Source organism: Anomaloglossus baeobatrachus, chromosome 10, assembly GCF_048569485.1.
Source record: "Anomaloglossus baeobatrachus isolate aAnoBae1 chromosome 10, aAnoBae1.hap1, whole genome shotgun sequence".
Classification (NCBI taxonomy): domain Eukaryota; kingdom Metazoa; phylum Chordata; class Amphibia; order Anura; family Aromobatidae; genus Anomaloglossus; species Anomaloglossus baeobatrachus.
In genome coordinates, this window is record NC_134362.1 from 87,757,974 (window position 1) to 87,781,284 (window position 23,311).

The 23,311-nt window shown below is 47.5% G+C and overlaps 1 protein-coding gene across 2 annotated transcripts in view; it reads right to left on the bottom strand.

Annotated features, from left to right (window-relative positions):
- The window catches only part of CCDC34 (coiled-coil domain containing 34), an 85,034-nt gene that overhangs the window by 49,888 nt on the left and 11,835 nt on the right, over positions 1-23,311 (bottom strand). For both annotated transcript variants that reach the window (XM_075325497.1, XM_075325496.1), the window contains exon 3: positions 5,316-5,445. In XM_075325497.1, the coding sequence (XP_075181612.1) occupies positions 5,316-5,445 (130 nt within the window). The remainder of the gene's footprint in view (positions 1-5,315; positions 5,446-23,311) is intronic.

Below are 23,311 nucleotides of genomic sequence, written 5' to 3' on the forward strand. Positions count from 1 at the left end.
GCGCACCATGTCACATTAGCAGGGCCCCTTGGGTACCTATACGTCAGAAAACCCCCACAAGTGACCCCATTTTGGAATCTGCACCCCTCAAGGATTTTATTCAGGAGTATATTAAGCATTTTGAATCCACAGCTACTTTACCCAAAATGTTGCTGTAGCAACAATATTCTCACTTTTAGGCTATGTGGCCATGATCCAGCGACACGGCGTCTAGTACACAGTGTCAGCCTTCCTGCACAGATGTGAGTGTTGTCCACGGGAGAACGCAGCTGCCCATGCCCACGATTTGGGTTCAGGCTGCTGTGGACTTTAGCTCTATTCTACCTGCAGAGAACACTCTCGTCTCCGCAGCATAAATTGACATGCTGAGGCTCGGGAAGCCACGCCACCGGTCAGTTTATGCTGCGGAGAAAAGAAGCACAGTGGGCATGGGATCTCCAAAAATCCTTCCACTGTGCTTCTACTGCACAACGCAGCGTTATGGACACAGGGAAAACACTCAGCGCCCAAAACGCTGCAAAACCTGATTGTGGGCACACAGCCAAAAAAAGCGTCAATGGATGAATGGATGTCAAATATATATAACGTCCCACCCCCGCCTGCATATTCTAAGCTGGCACCTTTAGTACCTTTCATGTGGCACTAAAAGGTGCCTAGCTTAGTATTTAGAAATGAAAAAAAAATGGCGTGGGGTCCCCCCTATTTTTGATAGCCAGTCAGGGTAAAGCAGACAGCTGTAGCCTGCAAACCACAGCTGGCAGCTTCATCTTGTCTGGTGATCAATTTGGAGGGCTCCCCAGGCTTTTTTTTTTTAATTTATAAATAATTAAAAAAAAAAAAATAACGTGGGGTCCCCCCAAAATTAGATCACCAGCCAAGGTGAAGCTGACAGCTGGGGTCTGGTATTCTCAGGGTGGGAAGAGCCATGGTTATTGGACTCTTCCCAGCCTAAAAATAGCAGGCCGCAGCCGCCCCAGAAGTGGCGCATCCATTAGATGCGCCAATCCTGGCGCTTCGCCCCAACTCATCCCGCGCCCTGGTGCGTTGGCAAACGGGGTTATAAATGGGGTTGATATCAGATGTGTAATGTCACCTGGCATCAAGCCCAGCAATTAGTGATGTCACGGCGTCTATCAGATACCAGACATAACTAATTGACAATAAACAAAAGCAAAATAAAATGACAAAAATTTTTATTAGAAAAAACACTCCCCAAATCATTCCCTTGTTCTCCAATTTAATCAAAAAAATTTGAAAAAAATGGGTCCGCAGAAATCCATTTGGACGTCCCACGTCGGCTCTGAACCTTCTAGAATATGGGGGCACGCTCAGGGAACGTATCCCCCATTTTCTAGGAGGGCAGACCCTCCATTTGAGGAGAGTGGGTGCCAAAAATCTGCACCCACTCTCCCCGGGTCACAGCTGCAGAGTGCGAGCAGCCAGCACAGCTCTCTGAACACAGTGCTGGCTGTCAGCTGCTCTGCTCATGTGACCGGCCGGCGTCTGCTGTGAAGGAGGAGGGGGCCGCGGGGGATCAGCGCTGCGACCGGACAGGTAAGAGGGAATACCGGGGGTGACCTGGCAGGGCCTGGGGGGCATTTTTCTGTCGCATGTCTCAAGGCACATGCGACAAATCATAGGAGCAGGGTGGCCGGTGCGCTACTGTGCGCGCGGCCATGTTGGATTTTCGGGAGGGGGGGGGGGGGGGGGGGGGGTCGGGGGTCGGGGCGGGCACTTTGGCGACACCGGGGGCTTTCCAGGACTTTGCCAGGAAGTGAGGTCAACAGGAAACCTCTTGACCTCACTTCCAGGTAAATGCCTGCGTTCTGGCATGCCGACAAAGCCCGCGGACCGCAACAAAAAAAAAAAGCAGCTCACTGCGGTGTAGCTGCGTTCTGACCCACATCATTGATTCAATGGGGGAGAGAACGCAGCTACACCGCACAAAAGAATTGACATGCTGCTTTTCTTTCCGCACCGATTTTTGGCATCCAAAACGCTGCGTTTAGAAACGCAGCGTGTGCACTGATTTTTCGGCTTTCTCATACACTTTGCTGGGAAAGCTGAACGCATGCAATTTGCCACTGAAACGCTGTGGTTCTAAACGCAGCGTTTCCGCGGTAAAAAACGCAACGTGTGCACACAGCCTCAGTCAGTTTTATTGCTCTATGTTATCCTGTTATCTTGTTGTTATCTCTGTAGAATTCAGTGTGACAGTAACTAGTCAAGCATGTGTAAATACAAACTGCATATGCCCTGCTCCCCCATCCCACCACTGACATCAGTAAAAGTAAATATGAATTGCATTTGCACTGCTGCCCCCTACCCATACTCCCTCCCACCTCTTAGCAGAGCAGTGATAGGGTACCTTCACACTTTAGCGATGCCGCAGCGATCCAACCAGCGATCTGACCTGGTCAGGATCGCTGCTGCATCGCTACATGGTCGCTGGTGAGCTGTCAAACAGGCAGATCTCACCAGCGACCAGTGACCAGCCCCTAGCCAGCAGCGACGTGCAAGCGACGCTGCGCTTGCACGGAGCCGGCGTCTGGAAGCTGCGGACACTGGTAACTAAGGTAAACATCGGGTATGGTTACCCGATGTTTACCTTAGTTACCAGCTCACACCGCTTAGCTTAGCGTGTGCAGGGAGCAGGAGCCGGCACTGGCAGCGTGAGAGCTGCGGAGGCTGGTAACGAAGGTAAATATCGGGTAACCACCTTGGTTACCCGATGTTTACCTTGGTTACAGCTTACCGCAGGCTGTCAGACGCCGGCTCCTGCTCCCTTCACATTCAGGATTGTTGCTCTCTCGCTGTCACACACAGCGATGTGTGCTTATCAGCGGGAGAGCAACAATAAAAAAACGAACCAGGGCTGTGTGTAACGAGCAGCGATCTCACAGCAGGGGCCAGATCGCTGCTCAGTGTCACACACAGCGAGATCGCTAATGAGGTCACAAAAAACGTGACTCAGCAGCGATCTCAGTAGCAATCTCGCTGTGTGTGAAGTACCCCATGGTGAATGTACTGGGAGGTGGGTGGGGTCAGTGAATATGCAAGTTGTCTTTACATATACTTGACTAGTGTGCACAAGACATTGAATTCTACAGAGCTTACAGCAAGATAATAGGATAAGGTAGAGCAATAAAAATGACTGATCCTGAAAAATCTCCTTAAGGTCCAGTCACACTAAGCAACTTACCAGCGATCCCAACAACGATAGGGATCGCTGGTAAGTTGCTAGGAGGTTGCTGGTGAGATGTCACACTGCGACGCTCCAGCGATCCCACCAGCAACCTGACCTGGCAGGGATCGCTGGAGCGTCGCTACACGAGTTGCTGGTGAGCTCACCAGCAACCAGTGACCAGCCCCCAGCGCCGCGTGGAAGATGCTGCGCTTGGTAACTAAGGTAAATATCGGTAACCAACCCGATATTTACCTTGGTTACCAGCGCACGGAGCTACACATGCAGAGAGCAGGGAGCAGCGCACACTGAGCGCTGGCTCCCTACTCTCCTAGTTACAGCACACATCGGGTTAATTAACCCGATGTGTCCTGCAGCTACATGTGCACAGAGCAGGAGCCGGCACTGACAGTGAGAGCGGCGGAGGCTGGTAACAAAGGTAAATATCGGGTAACCAAGGACAGGGCTTCTTGGTTACCCGATGTTTACTGTGGTTACCAGCCTCCGCAGAAGCCGGCTCATGTTGCCTGCACATTTAGTTGTTGCTGTCTCGCTGTCACACACAGCGATCTGCGCTTCACAGCGGGACAGCAACAACTAAAAAATGGCCCAGGACATTCAGCAACAACCAACGACCTCACAGCAGGGGCCAGGTTGTTGCTGGATGTCACACACAGCAACATCGCTAGCAACGTCACAAAAGTTGTTCGTTAGCAGCGATGTTGCTAGCGATGTTGCTTAGTGTGACGGGGCCTTTAAGCCCTATTTAAAGATAGCATTAGTGTAAAGGTACCATCACACATAACGAGATCGCTAGCGAGATCGCAGCTGAGTCACAGTTTCTGTGATGCAGTAGCGATCCCATTAGCGATCTTGTTATGTGTGACACCTACCAGCGATCAGGCCCCTGTTGAGAGATCTCTAGTTGTTGCAGAATGGTCCAGGCCATTTTCTTCAAAGGCGACGTCCTGCTGGGCAGGACACATCGCTGTGTTTGACACTGTGTGACAGGGTCACAGTGACTGCTGAGATCGTTATACAGGTCGCTACTGCGACCTGGATTGTTCCTGCATCGCTGGTAAGGTCTGACTGTGTGACATCTCACCTGCGACCTCCCAGCGACTTACCTGCGATCTCTATCAGGTCGCATCGTTTTCGGGATCGCTGGCAAGTCGTTGTGTGTGACTGGGCCTTAATACCTGGACAGGCATCCACCAGCTGTCCTGCCCCCCTCCCCTGGTGGGAACGTTGCATCTCTTACTTGCCTGGCAATCCTGCAGTGTCCACCCCGTCCTCAGATCATGCTCTTGTCTCCCGGGGCCTGCACACAACTCACAGGCCACCTGGAACAACCCGTAGGGTGCGCGCCCATGTCCATTTTCTTAAATTGCCAGCGCGCCTTGGCCCGGAAGTGCCTCTCAGGTCATCTGAGAGGTTTCAGGTATTAAAAGGCAACTTCCCCTTAAGGGAGGTGCCTGGGCAACAAGTTAGTTACATTGAAGGTTCTCAGATCCTAAGTGCTGCTGTCTTTGTGCTATGTTCTGCTGCCCGACTCGTGTTTATGAGTTAGTGCTAGTCTAATCTGCTGCTACAAGCATCCACACTGGCCGGCTACCAAGCTACCCGCTGCTGCAGGTGTCCACACCACCGCCATATCCATCCATCCTGGAGGGATCCACTACTCTGCTTGCTTCCGCTTCCATCAGAAACTGTTCTGTATTTATGGCGCCAGTTGCCGAGGTACCGCAGATCCCCTGGGGCTGCCCTCTGCCGGCAGTTTTCCAGCGTGTGTACTTGCTGCCACCTCTAGTGAAGACTCAGCGGCCGGTCCAGTTCGCTCTTCCAGGCAAGTGAACGGTACTTTCGGTGCAGTGGACCCACTAATACCGTGCTCGCCCCGTGAGCATAACAATTAGTATTATACTACAAAATCACCTGACAGATTACCTTTAAAGGGACTGTCCAGGTTTAAGTCAAAAGTCTGCAGTCACTCTATGCAATAGCTCAGAGATGAGACCTAAAGTGATAAGAACATCGCAGTAATGAGATCGCCAGGCAGTCTCGTTGCAGTATAGATGAATGGCAGGCCCGAAAAGACAGTTATAGTTAATACATTTAAAGAGACACAAACCTCAGAAAGTTTGTTTTGCAGGTCAAGTCTTCCTTGCCTTTCCTTGCCAAGCAGCCATATTTCCCAGGGAGACAGCTTCAAATCGGCAAGAGATTCCTCTACATTGCTGGTCCCGCCTCGGGCCTGATTACTAAAAAGAAGTAAGTTTAAAATGAATTACTCTGGAGAGAATTTTATTCAGTAATGTGCAATATCAATAGTAGATGTAATAGTTAAAAGACCCTGGAGGTAGTCAGCAGTGCCGCTCCACAGAACAATCCCCAGCGGATCGGCCTATTTTAGGACTCAGGTGACTAAGGATGAGGATTTCTTTAATGATAATCTAATGAGTTCCTTTGCATTTAGTTAGGCTTTCTCCTGGCATTCCTCCAGCACACATGTATGAAAGCGCCTCTCAGTCTCCGTCATATGCAAGTTTAAACAGGGAGTAGCAAGTATGGTGGAACGTAATAAAGGACCGCCTGTAATATAAAACGCTAATAAATGTTACGCCATACTCCACTGACATTTATCATCATAGGTGGTGTCTGCACTCACTGTTTGCATAGAGTCCCCATATCAGTTGTTCTAAGGACGACGGCCTGTGATGAGGCGCTCCAACAACGCTGCCGAATACCCACATCCATCTGCTGAAGCCTTCTAGATGCCTCCCTGGTTATTGCCATGCTCTGGGAAAAAGTCAGCAGCCTGGATTGCGCTCTGCTGACCGTTTCCCCAGCACATGGAGAGTGTATCTAGAAGACACCAGCAGATGAGGATACGTGCAAAGATTTTTCTGATGCAAATACTGAAGTTTACAGAAAAAAAAAAAAAAAAAAAAAAAAAAAAATGATGACGATGCATAACACAAGCGATTCTTGCTGCAGCGTTACGGGGGGGGGGGGGTTTCTCTTCAGTTGAATGAGTGAAAAATGCTGTAAAGAGGCTGAAGGGACTAATGCGGGCGTCACACAAGACAGATATCTATCATGCGATATGTCATCGGGGTCACTGTTTTCGTGACGCACATCCGGCATCGTTAACGACGTCGTCCCGTGTGACACCTACGAGTGACGCAGAACGTTCGCAAATCGTGTATCGTTGACACGTCGCTCATTTTTAAAAAATCGTTTATTTTTCTTTGCGACGGTTGTTCATCGTACCCGGGGCAGCACACATCGCTACGTGTGACACCCCGGGAACAATGAACACAGCTTACCTCCGTCCCGCGGCACCTGCCGGCTATGCGGAAGGAAGAAGGTGGGCGGGATGTTACGTCCCGCTCATCTCCGTCCCTCCACTTCTATTGGCCAGACGCTGTGTGACGTTGCTATGACGCCGAACATCCCACCTCCTTCAGGAAGTGGATGTTCGCCGCCCACAGCGACGCCGCTCAGCAGGTAAGTGCGTGTGATGACGGTGTAACGACTTTCTGCACCACGAGCAACTAATTGCCCGTGACGCACAAACGACGGGGGCGGGTACGATCGCTCGTGCGATCGCAGGATAGAGCGTACCGTGTGACCCCCCCCATCACAGGCTGCAGATCTGACAGGCTTCAAAACTGCAACGATAAAAAAAAAAAAAAAAAATCATCAGCATGCACGTGAGATTTGAGCTATATCATTAACTGTGCTAGACAGTAAAACGCTGACTTAGTCTCTTTATTAATGACCTTGTGAATGGGATTGATAGTAAAATGTCAGTCTTTGCTGATGACACCAAACTATGTAGGATATTAAAAACTGACCTTGATAGTACAATATTACAAAAAAAAACTGGATAAGATGTCAATGATCAGATACTTGGCAAATGAGATGTAATATTGATAAATGTAAAGTAATGCAGCTAGGACGTAGTAATCCTATAACTGCGTATACATTAAATGGAAGTAAACTCGGGACTACAGAACAGGAGAAGGACTTGGGTATTCTCATTACAAATAAGCTGAGCAGCAGCACTCAATGTCAAGCAGCAGCTGCAAAAGCAAACAAGATTCTAGGGTGTATAAAAAGAGCGATTAGATCCCGTGATCCCAACATATTGTTACCCCTCTATAAATCACTTGTAAGGCCACATCTGGAATATGGGATCCAGTTTTGGGCTCCACATTTTAAAAAGGACATTCAGAAGTTAGTTCAAAGGCAGTCAACTAGACTGCTACAAGGAATGGAAGGCCTCCCATATGATGACAGGTTGAAAAAGTTAGATATGTTTAGCTTAGTAAAAAGACGTCTCAGAGGAGATCTTATTTATATGTATAAATACATGTGTGGTCAATATAAAGGACTGGCACATGACTTATTTCTTCCAAAGACAATACTAAGGACCAGGGGACACTCACTACGAGTGGAAGAAAAGCGATTCCGACAGCTAAATAGGAAAGGGTTCTTTACAGTTAGAGCAGTCAGACTGTGGAATGCCCTACCACAAGAGGTAGTAATGGCAGATACTATAACAGCTTTAAAAAAAGGGCTGGATGATTTCCTCAGTACACAAAATATTGTTGGTTATAAATGACTTGGTGACCAGCTGTAGAACTGGTGGAGGAAGGTTGAACTAGATGGACCTAGTTACTAAGGTTGAAAAAAGACCTATGTAACTATATAACGCATGGACATGCCAATTCCACCAGAGCAAGAGAGGATCCTTGCTCAGGGCAATACGAGAAGAAGAGGATCCTGAATGGTGGCCTCCCATCCATCAATTGTGGGCTCCTTTGAAAATGGCTTCTTTATCCCTTAACATTTTATGATATAGTTATAAATCATGGAGTGGAGTGAGAAGGCTCATGGACTGGGCACTAATCAGGGCAGGTATCGGCTGTTGTATATAGCTGGCACCTGCCTCTAACTGAAGCAAATGGGTTAGCTCCAATCGCTATTTGATCCCTTCAATACAGCTGTTAATCACCAACACCGTCATTTAATTGGCGCAGACCTGGTGGCACATCCATTGTGGCGCTCATCGGTCCCTCTACAATGTGATCATGAGGTAGGAAGGAGCGCCATTTCAATATTAGAGTGCAAAATTGGCTGGAATCGTTAGCCGATGCCATGTTGCGTTTGTAGAGCCACTGAGGTGGCTAAACAGTGGAGCTGCCCCACAAGTGACCTTATTTTTCAAACTAGAACCCTTAAGGAATTTATCTAGATGTTTGGTGAGCACCATTAAGCCCCAGGTGCTTCAGAGAATTTTAGAACCTTGAGCATTGAAAATTAAAAATGTATTTTTTTTCAACACAAAAATGTTGCTTTAACCCTATATTTTTCATTTTGACAAGGGTACCCGGAGATAATATACAGTACAGTTTGTTGTGCAATTTCTCCTGAGTATGCCAGTGCCCCATACATATGTGGTCAAAAACTACTTTTGAGGCACAATACAAAGTGAAGTAGGGAAGGAACGCCATACTTGAGTTCAGATTTAGTTGGATTTTTTAAAAATGAATGGACGTGTACACGACGAACGATTTGACACCTTTTAGCGATCGTTCCTGATCGCAAAAAGGTTTCACACACAACAACATCGCTAACGAGGCCGGGTGTGCGTCACCAACACCGTGACCCTGACAATATCTTGTTAGCTATATCGTTGCGTGTAAATGGGCCTTAAAAGGTTGTTTAGACGCCAAAGTGACCACATTTAGAAAAATTACACCCCTCAGAGTTTGTCTACAGATGTAGTGACTATTTAGTCTTAGGAAAACATCCATGGTGTCAAACACAGTGAATGTTGCAGAATTAAAAATTGCAAATAAGCACCAGTGTATTGTAGTGCCTGTAAATTGTGCCCTGCTTGTACTTCTGGAAACCTGCACCCTGTAAATTAAGCGGGTTCTCCTCACTACAACAATGGGACTAACATGTAATCTCAACCCTATTTTAAAATGTGCAATTTTTATTAATATTCATTAAAATGTACCCACAAACAAACACACAAACATATAAATGAGAATGGATCACGTTATCCTTGTAAATAACCAAGGAGTTTTATATACACACTCACTTTAGGAAAGGGAAACTAATATAGCCCTATAAGGGTAGTGTATCCCTACCTAACAACGGAGGGTATGACACCATAAGTTACCGGGGCGCCCCCGTTCCACGTCGGCTCTCCCTCTCCCTGACCCTGATATAGGGATGGGATGGAAAGCCCTATAGTGGTGCTTGCACAGTACAATATATATGAGTTCCCAAATGGTAATACTCCTCCCTGTATTGTTTTCCTTAGATCAAGAAGGTATCAATTTACTGATCTATAACCAGGAATTCCTATTCATGATACTAGCACTGTACAGGACGTATAGACTTCTATTCCTAATAAATTATCTTTATGCAAGGTAGTAATCCATAACAGTTATTTACAACCACATATGTTACAGGGTGGTATACAGCTTACAGCAGGGGTCTCAAACATGCGGCCCGCGGGCTCGGGACCCTGTTACTATCGCGGCCGGTGCAGGGGCAGCAGCCACTGTCTGCACTTTGTTAGATGAATGTTTTGCCGGCGCTGATCTGAGTCAAGGACTCTGCGCTCTGGCGCCGGCAAAACAATCATCTGACAGAAATCACTGACAGGGGCTGCAGCCCCCGCACCGGCCGTGATAGTAACAGGGTCCCGAGCCTGGGGGCCGCATGAAGCAGAGATGAGGAGCCGAGGAAGCGTGGGACGTGTGTGTGTGTGTGTGTGTGTGTGTGTGTGTGTGTGTGTGTGTGTGTGTGTGTGTGTGTGTGTGTGTGTGTGTGTGTGTGTGTGTGTGTGTGTGTGTGTGACGTTAACCCCTTAGCGACCTATGCGTACTGGGTATATCATGGCTCCCTGGTACTTAAGGACCCATGACGTACCCAGTATGTCATGGCGAGATCACAGCCCCGGTGGCTGCGATTGCTTTGCATGCATTGCAAATACCTTAGATTCGGGGAGGAGGGGACCTCAGGAGGGGTGGTGTCTCCTCCCCGGACCTACGGAGGCTGTGATTGGCTGACGAACGCCGCTCAGCCAATCACAGCCACTAATGTTTCAGCCATTGAAAACGGCTGAAACATTGAAATCCAGCCATGATCAGTGCAGCTGTAGCCCTGATCATTGGCTGGAGCTGGGTGACCTCAGTTTCACCCGCCCCCAGCTCTGATTGGAGAGACCGGCCTTGTGACCGATCTGTCCAATCACAGTGGATCTGGGGCCAGAGACCGCCCCCTCAGCTTCACTCCAGAGTCTGTGGAAGCTGAGAATGATCGGTAAGTTATAGCCACTGCCCCTGCCCACTTTCAGCCACCAGCACTGCCCCCCACCACCCATTACTACAGGATGGGGACATTACTATAGGATGGGGACAAGGTGGGCACATGACTATAGGATGGGGACAAGGTGGGCACATGTCTATAGGATGGGGACAAGGTGGGCACATGTCTATAGGATGGGGACAAGGTGGGCACATGTCTATAGGATGGGGACAAGGTGGGCACATGTCTATAGGATGGGGACAAGGTGGGCACATGTCTATAGGATGGGGACAAGGTGGGCACATGTCTATAGGATGGGGACAAGGTGGGCACATGTCTATAGGATGGGGACAAGGTGGGCACATGTCTATAGGATGGGGACAAGGTGGGCACATGTCTATAGAATGGGGACAAGGTGGGCACATGTCTATAGAATGGGGACAAGGTGGGCACATGACTATAGAATGGGGACAAGGTGGGCACATGTCTATAGGATAGGGACAAGGTGGGCACATGTCTATAGGATAGGGACAAGGTGGGCACATGTCTATAGGATAAGGACAAGGTGGGCACATGACTATAGGATAGGGACAAGGTGGGCACATGACTATAGGATAGGGACAAGGTGGGCACATGTCTATAGGATAGGGACAAGGTGGGCACATGTCTATAGGATAGGGAGAAGGTGGGCACATGACTATAGGATAGGGAGAAGGTGGGCACATGACTATAGGATAGGGAGAATGTGGGCAAATGACTATAGGATAGGGAGAATGTGGGCACATGACTATAGGATAGGGACAAGGTGGGCACATGACTATAGGATAGGGACAAGGTGGGCACATGACTATAGGATAGGGACAAGGTGGGCACATGACTATAGGATGGGGACAAGGTGGGCACATGATTATATAATAGGGACAAGGTGGGCACATGATTGTAGAATAGGGACAAGGTGGGCACATGATTATAGAATAAGGTCAAGGTGGGCACATAACTATAGAATAGGGACAAGGTAGGCACATTACTAAAGGATGGGGACATTACAAGGATGGGCATAATACTATTGGATGGGGACATTACTATAGGATAGGGACATTAGTAAAGTTTCTCATCCTTGTTCCCTTGTACTATAGGATAGGGATAAGGCTGGGGACATTACTATAGAATGGGACAACTATATAATGGGGACAGTGCTACAGGATAGGGAGATTGCTACAAGGGGACAAAGATGGGGAACATTACTACAAGATGGGGGACAAGGCTGGACACATTACTACAAGATGGGCACATTACAACAAGATGGGGAACATTACTAATAGATGTTGGCCAAAATTTCTATATAGTGATAATTGTAACACTATTAGTTACAAGAAAGGGATAAAATGTAAAAAAAAAACAAAAAAAAAAAAACAAACAAAATAATATAAGGCATGACTTTTTTTCACCATCACAATTTTTTTATATTCTATTATATAATATATATATATATATATATATATATATATATATATATATATATATATATATATATATATATATTTTAAACAAAGAATGTGCACATTTATTATAATAAACAAGTGAAAAATGTTCAAAATCAGTCATCCAAAAGGAGTATAAAAAAAAAAAAAAAAAATTATATGGTGCCAATAAAAATGTCACTTTGTCATGCAAAGAATGTGGCCCCCCAAATTATTATTTTCTTCTGTGCGGCCCATACACCCAGCCAAGTTTGAGACCCCTGGCTTACAGCCATGGATTGTTATTGAACAGGACCCGCTGCCGTCTCCCCTTAGCCTCCTGATGAACCTCTGAAGGGAGAGGAGAAACGTGTTGAGGCCTGGCAGGCCTGGATTCCTGCTTCTCAGGGAAGTAATTCATCTTTTCTCCTTGTTATACTATATTATATAGAATATGATTGGAGCAACCTTTTCTATTTAGCAGTAATTTGCAGGGGTGTCTGTATCCCATTTTTCTTTCAGCTCCTGGGGTATAATGGGGAGATTATCTGAGCCCCTTGTGATATGATTCTAGGTGACTGTAATATACTTTTGGAGTATAGCACCCTGTAACATATGTGGTTGTAAATAACTCTTATGGATCACTACCTTGCATAAAGAAAATGTATTAGGAATAGAAGTCTATACGTCTTGTACAGTGCTAGTATCATGAATAGGAATTCCTGGTTATAGATCAGTAAATTGATACCTTCTTGATCTAAGGAAAACAATACAGGGAGGAGTATTACCATTTGGGAACTCATATATATTGTACTGTGCAAGCACCACTATAGGGCTTTCCATCCCATCCCTATATCAGGGTCAGGGAGAGGGAGAGCCGACGTGGAACGGGGGCGCCCCGGTAACTTATGGTGTCATACCCTCCGTTGTTAGGTAGGGATACACTACACTTATAGGGCTATATTAGTTTCCCTTCCCTTTCCTAAAGTGAGTGTGTATATAAAACTCCTTGGTTATTTACAAGGATAACGTGATCCATTCTCAATTATATGTTTGTGTGTCTGTTTGTGGGTACATTTTAATGATTAATAAAAATTGCACATTTTAAAATAGGGTTGAGATTACACGTTAGTCCCTTTTTGAGCACTCTACCCATCTATTTAACTCTGTTAGTTCTTCACTACAACAATCCCAAACTTGTGGACACTAACTGATTTAGGCATATTGTGGGGCTCAAAAAGGACAGGGGCATTTGGATTTGGGAGCGCAGATGTTGCTGTTTTGAGGAGAGCCATAGCGCTTCTGCAGAGCCTTTATGCTACCAGAAATGTGAACGCACCCATTAATATTTACATTAACAGATGAAGGACTTGTGTTTTTGTGGGTTGTGTTGAATGTTATTTGGTGGCAATTTGGGTACAGAACATTTTAGATCAGTTCACTTTTATCTTATGCTATTGTACCGCCCCCGTGCCAGCGGCCGAGCCGCTCGGATCCGGAGCTACGGTGGCTCGAGGGGTCTCCTGATCCGGGGGGGTCCGCGCGGACACTCGAATTAAAAAGAAGGGGGTTTTGATATGTACAGGGTGGGGATTTTCGGAAAGTTCGTGACGCCACCCACGGTGTGTGGCAACGTGAGCGACCACCGCTGCCGCTGGGGAGCCCAGTGACGATGGTGTGGCAGCCTGATGTTTAACCCCTTCGTGGGTAGGGGGGGTTGGTGTCCCGGGGCCCGTTGATGGTGGTTCGTGTTTGGGTGCAGTTAGGGAATAGGTGCAGGGGCTTCCAATGTACTCACTCAGTTCCATAATAACCACACCAACAGCTTGTAAACCAAAGTTCTGAGCACCACGGTAGTCTGCAGGAAGCACGCCTGGATCCGTGCCCTTGGTGTTGTTGTTGGTCTGCGGCCCTATTCCTGGCACCTTAGTCTCGATTGGACCCGTTGGTATGAAACTCGCCGGGCCCCGCTCACCCGTGTGGCTAACGGAGTGAGCTTGCTCTCAGGGTTCACGCGTAGGATTTCTTTGGACTGTAGTGGGAAAGTCCTATCCTATCGGTGCGCTAGTTCCCCGATTTTGGAGCAGGTTGAGGATGACACTTGAAGTCTTCACCCCTGTCGGGTAAATTACTGGAACGCGGGAAGCTACTTTCCAGCCAAGGGTCCACGTACCTAGTCGTGCCCTGGCCCCTGCCCGGTGATAGCTCAAGGCCGCCGGCTGCCCTCCGCGGCAGTCCGTGCCCCTTGATACTGTCCCCTGCGACCGGGTTCCAGCTACTGCCAGACCCAGACCAACATCTGCCACCTAGCATACAGGAGCTCTCCTCCGTGGCCTCTCCTCACGAGAGCCACATCACCTCCTCTCTCCTTCACCCTCAACTCTCAATTGTCTCTACCCTCACTTTCTCCTCACCAACCCCCCATGTGGGCTGCCCCACATCCCTCAGGCCCCCCAATGGAGCGTCTGGTAGGTTCAAGTGGGAAGTGTTCCTAGGATTTCAACTGGACAAGCCAACACAACACCAAAGGACTGGGATCCCTTAACCAAAAAGGGTGGATACTGTGCAGAAGAGCAGGTTGTACAATACCCAGTGACAACCTGATAGGCCAGGGCGTCACACTATGTGCTGAGAACTCAGATTAGAGTTTCCATGTACATTTCAGAAACAAATGATTCAGGTGAAACCCCCAATGTATCTATTAACTAATGAGGCAGCAGAGTTACTTCGGACTCCGTTTGGCGCCAATTCGGCGGTGTCTGTCTATTCAATGATGTACAAAACTGTTGTTGACCGCACTTTCGTGCACTTCTCAAAATATGCATAAAAAGATAGACTTCGCCGGACCACAGGCCAGATGAGAGTTCAATGTGCCAAGCTCTGCCTCATTACAAATAATTTTTCATTGGTAATTTTGTCTTAACTACGTTTTACAGAAACTTACATGTAATCCCTGGTGTAAGTGCTCAGTGTGGAGCGCAGGATAAATGCGAACTGAGGCAGAATGAACAAATCAACAGCAGTTGAATTGGTTTAATTAATTTTTTACGATGTTCACGTTGTGGTACAGTTGATTAAGCGGCTTTAACCCTTAGGACAGCACGATTACAGCAATACCAGATTTCTATCGTTTTTTTTTAGATTTGGCTACTATCACACTAAAAAACACTTTTACAAAATAAAGGTTTTTGCATCACCGTTTTTTGAAGGCTATGGGCTTTTTTTTTTATAGTTCTGCTAAGAGTCACGTGAAGGCTCTTTTGGGAGGGAGGAGTTGGAGTTTTTGTTGGTACCATTTTGGGCCACATTTTTTGATCGCTTTCTATTCCAGTTTTTGTGAGACAAAACAAAAAAGAAACAGCAATTGCGGAGTTTTTTTTCCTTCATTCACCGTGATGTAAAAGTCTTCAGGTCAGTACATTATAGAGATAAAACATTTCTATAGTGTTTTTTTTATGTTTTGCCACTTTGACACTATAAAAGCAATTTTATAGGGGAAAAAAATAGTTTTTGCATTGCTGCATTCGGAGAGCTATAGCTTTCTTATTTTTTTGCTGACGGAGCTGTATGGCAGCTTGTTTTTTTGCGAGACAAGATGATGTTTTCAGTGATACCATTTTTATTTCCAAGTGCCTTTTTGATTGCGTATTTTCCTCTTTTTTTTCAGCTGTATGATGAAGAGACAGTTTTTGCTAATTTTTTTTTTTTCTACGGTGTTCACTGAAGGGGTTAACTAGTGTTCTAGTTTTATAGATTGGGTTGTTCTGGACGCAGCAATACCAAATATTTGTACGTCTTTCTTTTAATATACATATTTATTTGTATCAATTTTTTCGTCTCTATTTTCTGATTTTATTTTGACTTTTTTTTTTTTTTTTACTTTGTTCCTAAACAGGACACTAACTTTTATTTTTCTGATTGCTGATATAATGTAGTGCAATGCATAAGAGATCATGCTTCTGGCATGATTTCAGAGGCTTTCCATAGGTCGGTAAGCCACAGGTCGTCATGACAACATCGGTGGCAGCGTGGCAACGATGGGACCGTTGCGATGACGTCGCAAGGGCGCCAATTGGACAGGAGAGGGAGCACACTCTCTCTGTGATCAATATTGATGACAGGACCGTCCCTGGCTGTGACTGCTGGGGCTCAGATGTCATGCACAGCTCCTGTGCCCACATGAGCACCAGGTTCTGGAAGTCTCCTCCAAATAGGACGTACCGGTACGTCTAAGGTCATGAAGGGGTTAAATATTTACAGCTGAGCATGCAAAAAACACAAGCCCTCACACATTCCCATAGATGGAGAAAAACAAAAAAAAAAAAAAAGTTGTGGCTCTTGAAAGAAGAGGTCAAAATTAAAAACACAAAAAAATATATATGCTGCATCCATAAAGGGAATCTATCAGCAGGTTTTTGCTAAGTAAGCTGAAGCCAACATGCTGCAAGGGTTGACACACAAAATTCAGGGATGCCTGTCTTGTCAAGGCCAGATTTGTTGTTAATTTGTCATGTTTGTTTAAGGGGTAGGACTTCTTTGCTCGGACTACAATGTCATAAGCAGGTAGTCTGGCACACCCCCTGGTGTATTTGATACCTCAGTGTTCATTTACAATCTCTATAGAGAGCCTGGTGTAGGGGTGACAGCTCTCTCATCCCTGCCAGATGTCTAAATCCAAAAACTGTCAGAACGGCTGCATCCAGTAACCTAAGAGATACATTATTGGATTCAGGGTCTCTTCACCTACGTTATGCTGCTCTCAGATGAGGGAGCAAAAACCTGCTGACAGATTCCCTTTAAAGGGGTTAAACACTCAGGACTTCCAAGAACCACTTTCAAAATGTGCCCCCCCTCAAATAGCATACTGGGGGAGGTTCATTGATGACTTTTTTTATACTCTGGTCTGGAGATGTAGCCTCTTTTCAGGAATTTGTAATGGAAGTCAATAGGTGATTGATTAGTGAACAGCTTTTCTTGTACACCAGCACAAGAGGGAACATGGCTGGAGAGAAGGGTCTTAGAAACATTTAGGTGTGGACACTGTAAATTCTGTCAATGGATTAACCCTTGCAAAAATGAATCAGCGCCTCCATTTTAAAGAGCTATACCATACACGATTTTGCCATTTGTGGAACAAAAGGAGTGATTTCATTGGTTACGTGTACCTAGTTTTGTCAATATAATTGCAACGATAAGAGAGAATTACAAAAACGTGTGGGAGAAGATCTGGGGGATATAAGAAAGATCATTGGATTTTCCAAACCATGTCGGCACCGCACATGCGAGAGTATCTGCCCCCAGGATCAAGAAACCTACTGAAAATAGAAGGGCTCCGAACACCCCAGTGTGTTTACAGAGAATAAAGAGGGCATTATTAACACATATATGCGTACCAAACAAGAAAAAGAGTGGACGTTGCATGATGCACTCATCTGGAGAAGTCTCCCCAGGTTCTCTACACCCTGCAGGGTCATAGGTATCCGCCAGGAACAGGCAATCACTGGGGCCTTAGGAGAGGTACCGCCTTTTATGTTCAGTAGGTTTCTAGTTCCTAGATCCTAAGTGCGGACATGCTCTCTCATGTGTGGTGCGGTTATGGTGAAGGGAAAACATCAGGGAAACTCCATTATCCAGACATGTTAGGTTAGTCTATGGGGCAAGGTTAATAGCATATCCTTCCGGGTTACTGAGGTGGTGTCCCCTTCACCTAGGAAGAGTGACTGGAAGAAACTACTTCTCCAGAAGGAAAGTCAATGGAATTTTTGTTTTGGCTCAATTTATCCAAAGGGCTTTTATGAACAGCTTAGCTTTGGGTCTTTTGTTATACCCTCATTGATCTGTCCTTTTTACTATTATTCCCCCTCCACCTCCTCTTCCAAAAAAAAAAAAAAAAAAAAAAAAAAAAAAATTACTTTTCCTTAAATTCCCTTTATAACTTTTACTAAAACTGATTTGAAATGTATTGGTTCTAAATTATCTATCCCCCATGGCCCAGAATTGATCCATTATGGGATCATCCTTACTGGCAGACTGAAAAGCAAACATATATTTATTTTGATTATACTTAAAAAAAAAAGGTTGAGTTTATGGTCGGACAACTTTTTTAAGCTAAGGCTGCTTTCACACATCCGGCTTGAGCTGTGCAGCTCAATCCGGCTGTGCAAGCTATGCAACTGATGCGGTGAAAACACCGAATCCTTTGCATAAGTTTTTCCCATGCGGCCCGTCCGGTTTTTGCCACTTGCGGCATGCTACTGAGCATGCGCAGTGGCAAAAACTGCAGGCGGAGGCCGGATGCGTCTTTTGCCGCATCGCGCCGCATCCGGCCACCATAGGCATGCATTGAAAAATGCGCCGCATCGGCCAGATGCGGGTTTTTTTGCCACACGAAAAAACGTGCCAGGCAACGTTCCATCCGGCCACCGCATCGGCTAAATCTGCCGCATGCGGCAAAAACCGGATGGAACGCAAGGCCATGTGGCACAATGCGGCACTAATTAAAGTCTATGCAGGAAAAACGCAACCGGCAGCAAAAAAAAAACGGTTGCGATCTTCCTGCAAAGTGCCTGATTGTGCCGAATTGCAGAAACCGGAGGTGTGAAAGCAGCCTAATCTGTGCTGTCATCTAGAACACCCCTACATTTTTTGTTTTGTTTCTAACTTTTGTTCCTCTTGAATTATCACTTTATTCTCTGCGTCCACTTTATTTACCTGCAGCTCAAGCAAACTTGAAATTTTCCTGTGCTTGACTGCCAAACACATCACAGTCAGAGCTGGCACAGCCCGGCCTCAATGACCAGCCCCGCCCTCTGCACACTCATTGGCTGTCAGTATTCTGCCCAGCACTGACCTCTCATCACTACAGTATTGGAAATAACATGAGAGATCCTGCTTCTCTCATCTGTGACAGCACCATCACCTCACATCACATCCACAATGGCAGATAGAGTTGTTATAGATAAATGAATACCGTGTAATGAAGACTATATATAGCACCTAATGTGAGACTACAGTAGATGTGTGTGTGTATATATATATATATTATAAATATATTATATATATATATATATATATATATATATATATATATATATATATATATATATATATATATATATATATATATATATATATATATATATATATATATATATATATATATATATATATATATATATATATATATATATATATATATATATATATATATATATATATATATATATATATATATATATATATATATTGTGAGGTAGCGCGGTCGGCTGCGCAGCAGAAGACACGGGATCCAGGCATCAAGGTTCACAGCACACGGTGTTTAATGTCCAAACAAAAAGTCCATAACAAAATACATGTGCCTCTCCAGCAGAGGGCTCAGGAAGTTCTGGTCACTTCCCCCACACCCGGCACACCTGCCCTCGTTCCTGTTTCCTTTTAACCCTTCCTTAAGCCTGTAGGGAAACAGCATTAACCCTATAGTGGATTTACTTTCTATCATGGAGTGAGCACAACCTGGGCGAGACATACCGGCCGTCATAGATAACCCCGGTCACAGTCTCACATACCCCCCCCCTCAGTTCAAGCGTGCGGGGTTGAACTCCAGCCATCAAGCACGGGCCGCGGGACAAGGCATCGGCGTTGCCCTGCAACCTACCGGCCCGGTGTTCAACCGTAAACCGGAAGTTCTGCAGAGAAAGGAACCACCGGGTAACCCGGGCATTCCGTTCCTTGGCGGACCTCATCCAGACCAGTGGAGAGTGATCCGTCACCAAGCGAAACTGCCGTCCCAGCAGGTAATAGCGTAGGGACTCCAAGGCCCACTTGATCGCCAGGCACTCCTTCTCCACTACGCTATAATTCCGCTCGGGAGGGGTGAGCTTCCTACTCAAGAAGGTGACGGGGTGTTCCTCCCCCTGAACCACCTGAGACAGCACTGCCCCCAGGCCGACCTCCGAGGCGTCAGTCTGTACTATGAACTCCTTCCGGAAATCAGGGTTGACCAGAACGGGCTGTCCGCACAGGACCCCCTTCAGGGCCCGGAAGGAGTCCTCGGCCTGCGGAGTCCACCGCACCATGACGGACTTCTTGCCTTTGAGAAGGTCCGTCAAGGGGGCTGATAGTCCCGCAAAATCCTTTACAAACCTCCTGTAGTACCCCACGATACCCAGGAAGGCCCTAACCTGCTTCGTGGTCAGGGGTCTAGGCCACTTCTGGATCGCCTCAACCTTGTTAATTTGGGGCTTAATCACTCCTTGGCCTATCACGTAGCCCAAGTAGCGGGCTTCCGTGAGTCCCAATGCACATTTCTTGGGATTGGCTGTCAATCCGGCTGTTCGAAGCGCGTCCACCACCGCTTGTACCTGTTCCAAGTGGGTCTGCCAATCGGAGCTGTAAATAATGATGTCATCCAGGTACGCTGATGCATACGCCTGGTGGGGTTCCAGCACTAAGTCCATCAACCTCTGGAACGTGGCCGGAGCGCCATGTAACCCAAAAGGCAAGACAACATAGTGGAAGAGACCCTCCGGCGTAACAAAAGCGGTTTTCTCCTTGGCGGACTCCGTTAGTGGCACCTGCCAGTACCCTTTGGTCAGGTCGAGCGTGGTAAAATATCGCGCCTGTCCCAGCCTATCAATCAGCTCATCCACCCGGGGCATGGGGTAGAGATCGAACTTGGATATTTCGTTCAATCTCCTAAAGTCATTGCAGAACCTTAAGGAGCCATCGGGTTTTGGTATTAGGACAATCGGACTAGCCCATTCACTCCGGGATTTTTCGATGACCCCCAGGCGTAACATTGTCTTTACTTCCTCCGATATGGCTTGTCGTCGAGCCTCCGGCACCCGGTATGACTTCAGGCGTACCTTCAGGTGGGGCTCGGTGACAATATCATGTCGTATCAGACTGGTCCTACCGGGCAGCTCGGAGAAGACATCGGGGTTCTGCTGAACCAACCGTCTGGCCTCTCGCCTCTGTTGCTTGGTGAGGGCTTCTCCAATCCTTACTTCCGGTTCGTCCTCTCCGGAGGTCGCTGGAGCCGGATGTGAACGACCCGAAGAGGAGGGAGGTGGGGAAAAAACAGCCATCAGGCTTTCCCGTTCCTGCCAAGGTTTTAATAGGTTGACATGGTATATTTGTTCAGGTTTCCGCCTACCGGGCTGCAATACTTTATAGTTAACCACCCCTACTCTTTCCTTTATCTCGTAGGGGCCTTGCCACTGAGCCAGGAATTTGCTCTCCGCCGTGGGGATCAATACCAACACCCGATCCCCGGGTTTAAAGGTCCGCACGGTGGCTTGTCTATTGTAGCGGCCGCTTTGCGCGGCCTGAGCCTCCTGTAAGTGCTCCTTCACAATTGGCATGACCGCGCTTATGCGGTTCTGCATACCCAAAATGTGTTCAATCACACTTTTATGGGGGGTGGGCTCTTGTTCCCATGTTTCCTTTGCCAGGTCCAACAATCCCCGGGGATGTCGCCCGTATAACAATTCAAAAGGCGAAAACCCCGTGGATGCCTGTGGCACCTCTCGTATGGCAAACATCAAATAGGGAAGCATCATATCCCAGTCTTTCCCGTCTTTTGAAATCACCCTTCTTAGCATGGTTTTCAGGGTTTTATTGAAACGCTCGACTAAACCGTCCGTTTGCGGATGATACACAGACGTACGCAACTGCTTGATCTGGAGTAGCCGGCATAGCTCTTTGGTCACTTTAGACATGAATGGGGTCCCCTGATCCGTAAGGATCTCCTTGGGCAATCCCACCCGGCAGAACACAGCAAACAACTCCCGAGCTATAAGCTTTGCTGCAGTATGTCTGAGAGGTATCGCCTCGGGATACCGGGTGGCATAGTCAACGATCACTAGGATGTGTTGGTGCCCTCGAGCGGACTTTACGAGGGGCCCCACCAGATCCATCCCTATCCGTTCAAAAGGGACTTCTATAATGGGTAACGGTACCAACGGACTGCGAAAATGGGTCAGGGGTGCAGTAAGCTGACACTCCGGGCAGGTTTCGCAGAACCGTTTTACCTCCCCAAAGACCCCGGGCCAATAGAACCTTTGCAATATTCGCTCCTGCGTTTTCTTGACCCCTAGGTGGCCACTCATCAGGTGTTTATGAGCCAAGTCGAGGACCCGCCGGCGATGCGGCTGGGGCACCACCAACTGTTCTACCCCTACGCCCCGTATTTCATCTACCCGGTAGAGTAAATCCTGCTTAAGAGCGAAATGGGGGTACCTTACCTGGGCACTGGGCAGCTGTGCCACCCCGTCAACTACTGTCACCCGACTCCGGGCATGTATTAACGTAGGGTCCTGGAGTTGGGCTGTCCCAAACGTATCCGGGGACGCCTCCAACTCCGGGATGGGCTCGACCGTCTCAGCCTCTCCTGCCAATACCTCTAGGGGTGACCTATCGGGTTCACACTCTGTCCCTATCATCGTGACCCCTACGGCAGGTGTCCCGGATTCAGGATTGTAGGGCTCAGGTCCCGGACCGACCAATATCTGAGGGGACTTAGGGGGTCCCCTCCATAAAGTCCAAAAATAGGGCAGATCCCTTCCTAGGATCACGTCATAAGGAAGAGTGTTAAGAAGTCCCACCTCATGTTGCACCTGACCGCAAGGTGCTGTGATGGTGACAATCCCCGTGGGATAGTCGTGGCGGTCCCCATGTATGCAAACCACCCCCACAGTGCGTCCTGTGGCCTTTACTTTAGCTCTCAAGGTGGATCGCACAAGGGTCACTAAGCTTCCGGAATCCAACAATCCTGTAACCGGACATCCATTCACCTGTATTTGGCACAAGTGGGGCTCTGTCTCTGGGGAGACCAGGTCAGCGGTACACACCACCTGAGCATACATTGAACCCCGCCGGGTAACCCCACAATCCATGGGCTCCGTGGTGAGTGGACACTGGGCTTCCATATGTCCCACCCGCTGGCACCGCCAACATCTAATAGGGAAGGAAACCCCCTTGACAAGTTGTCGTTTAGGGTACATGGCCTTCCGGACCTCAGGAACGGCGGGCGCGGCCTCAGCCAGGATGGTAGCGGACTCCTGTACCGGTGTCGGCGGTGGGTCCTTGGCCCTAGGCTTGGAGGGGCCGGACCGACGGGTGGTACGCAAAGTCTCAGTGTCCCGTATCAAGTCCTGCGTAGCCACATGCCGCTCTACCAGGGACACTAATTGGTCCAGGGTACTCGGGTCACCCTGTCCTACCCACCGTTGAACGGTGACGGGTAAAGTGCGCACAAAACGATCCACTACTACCCTTTCCACCATTTGCGCCGGGCTCAGAGTGTCAGGCTGCAACCACTTTTTTACAAGAT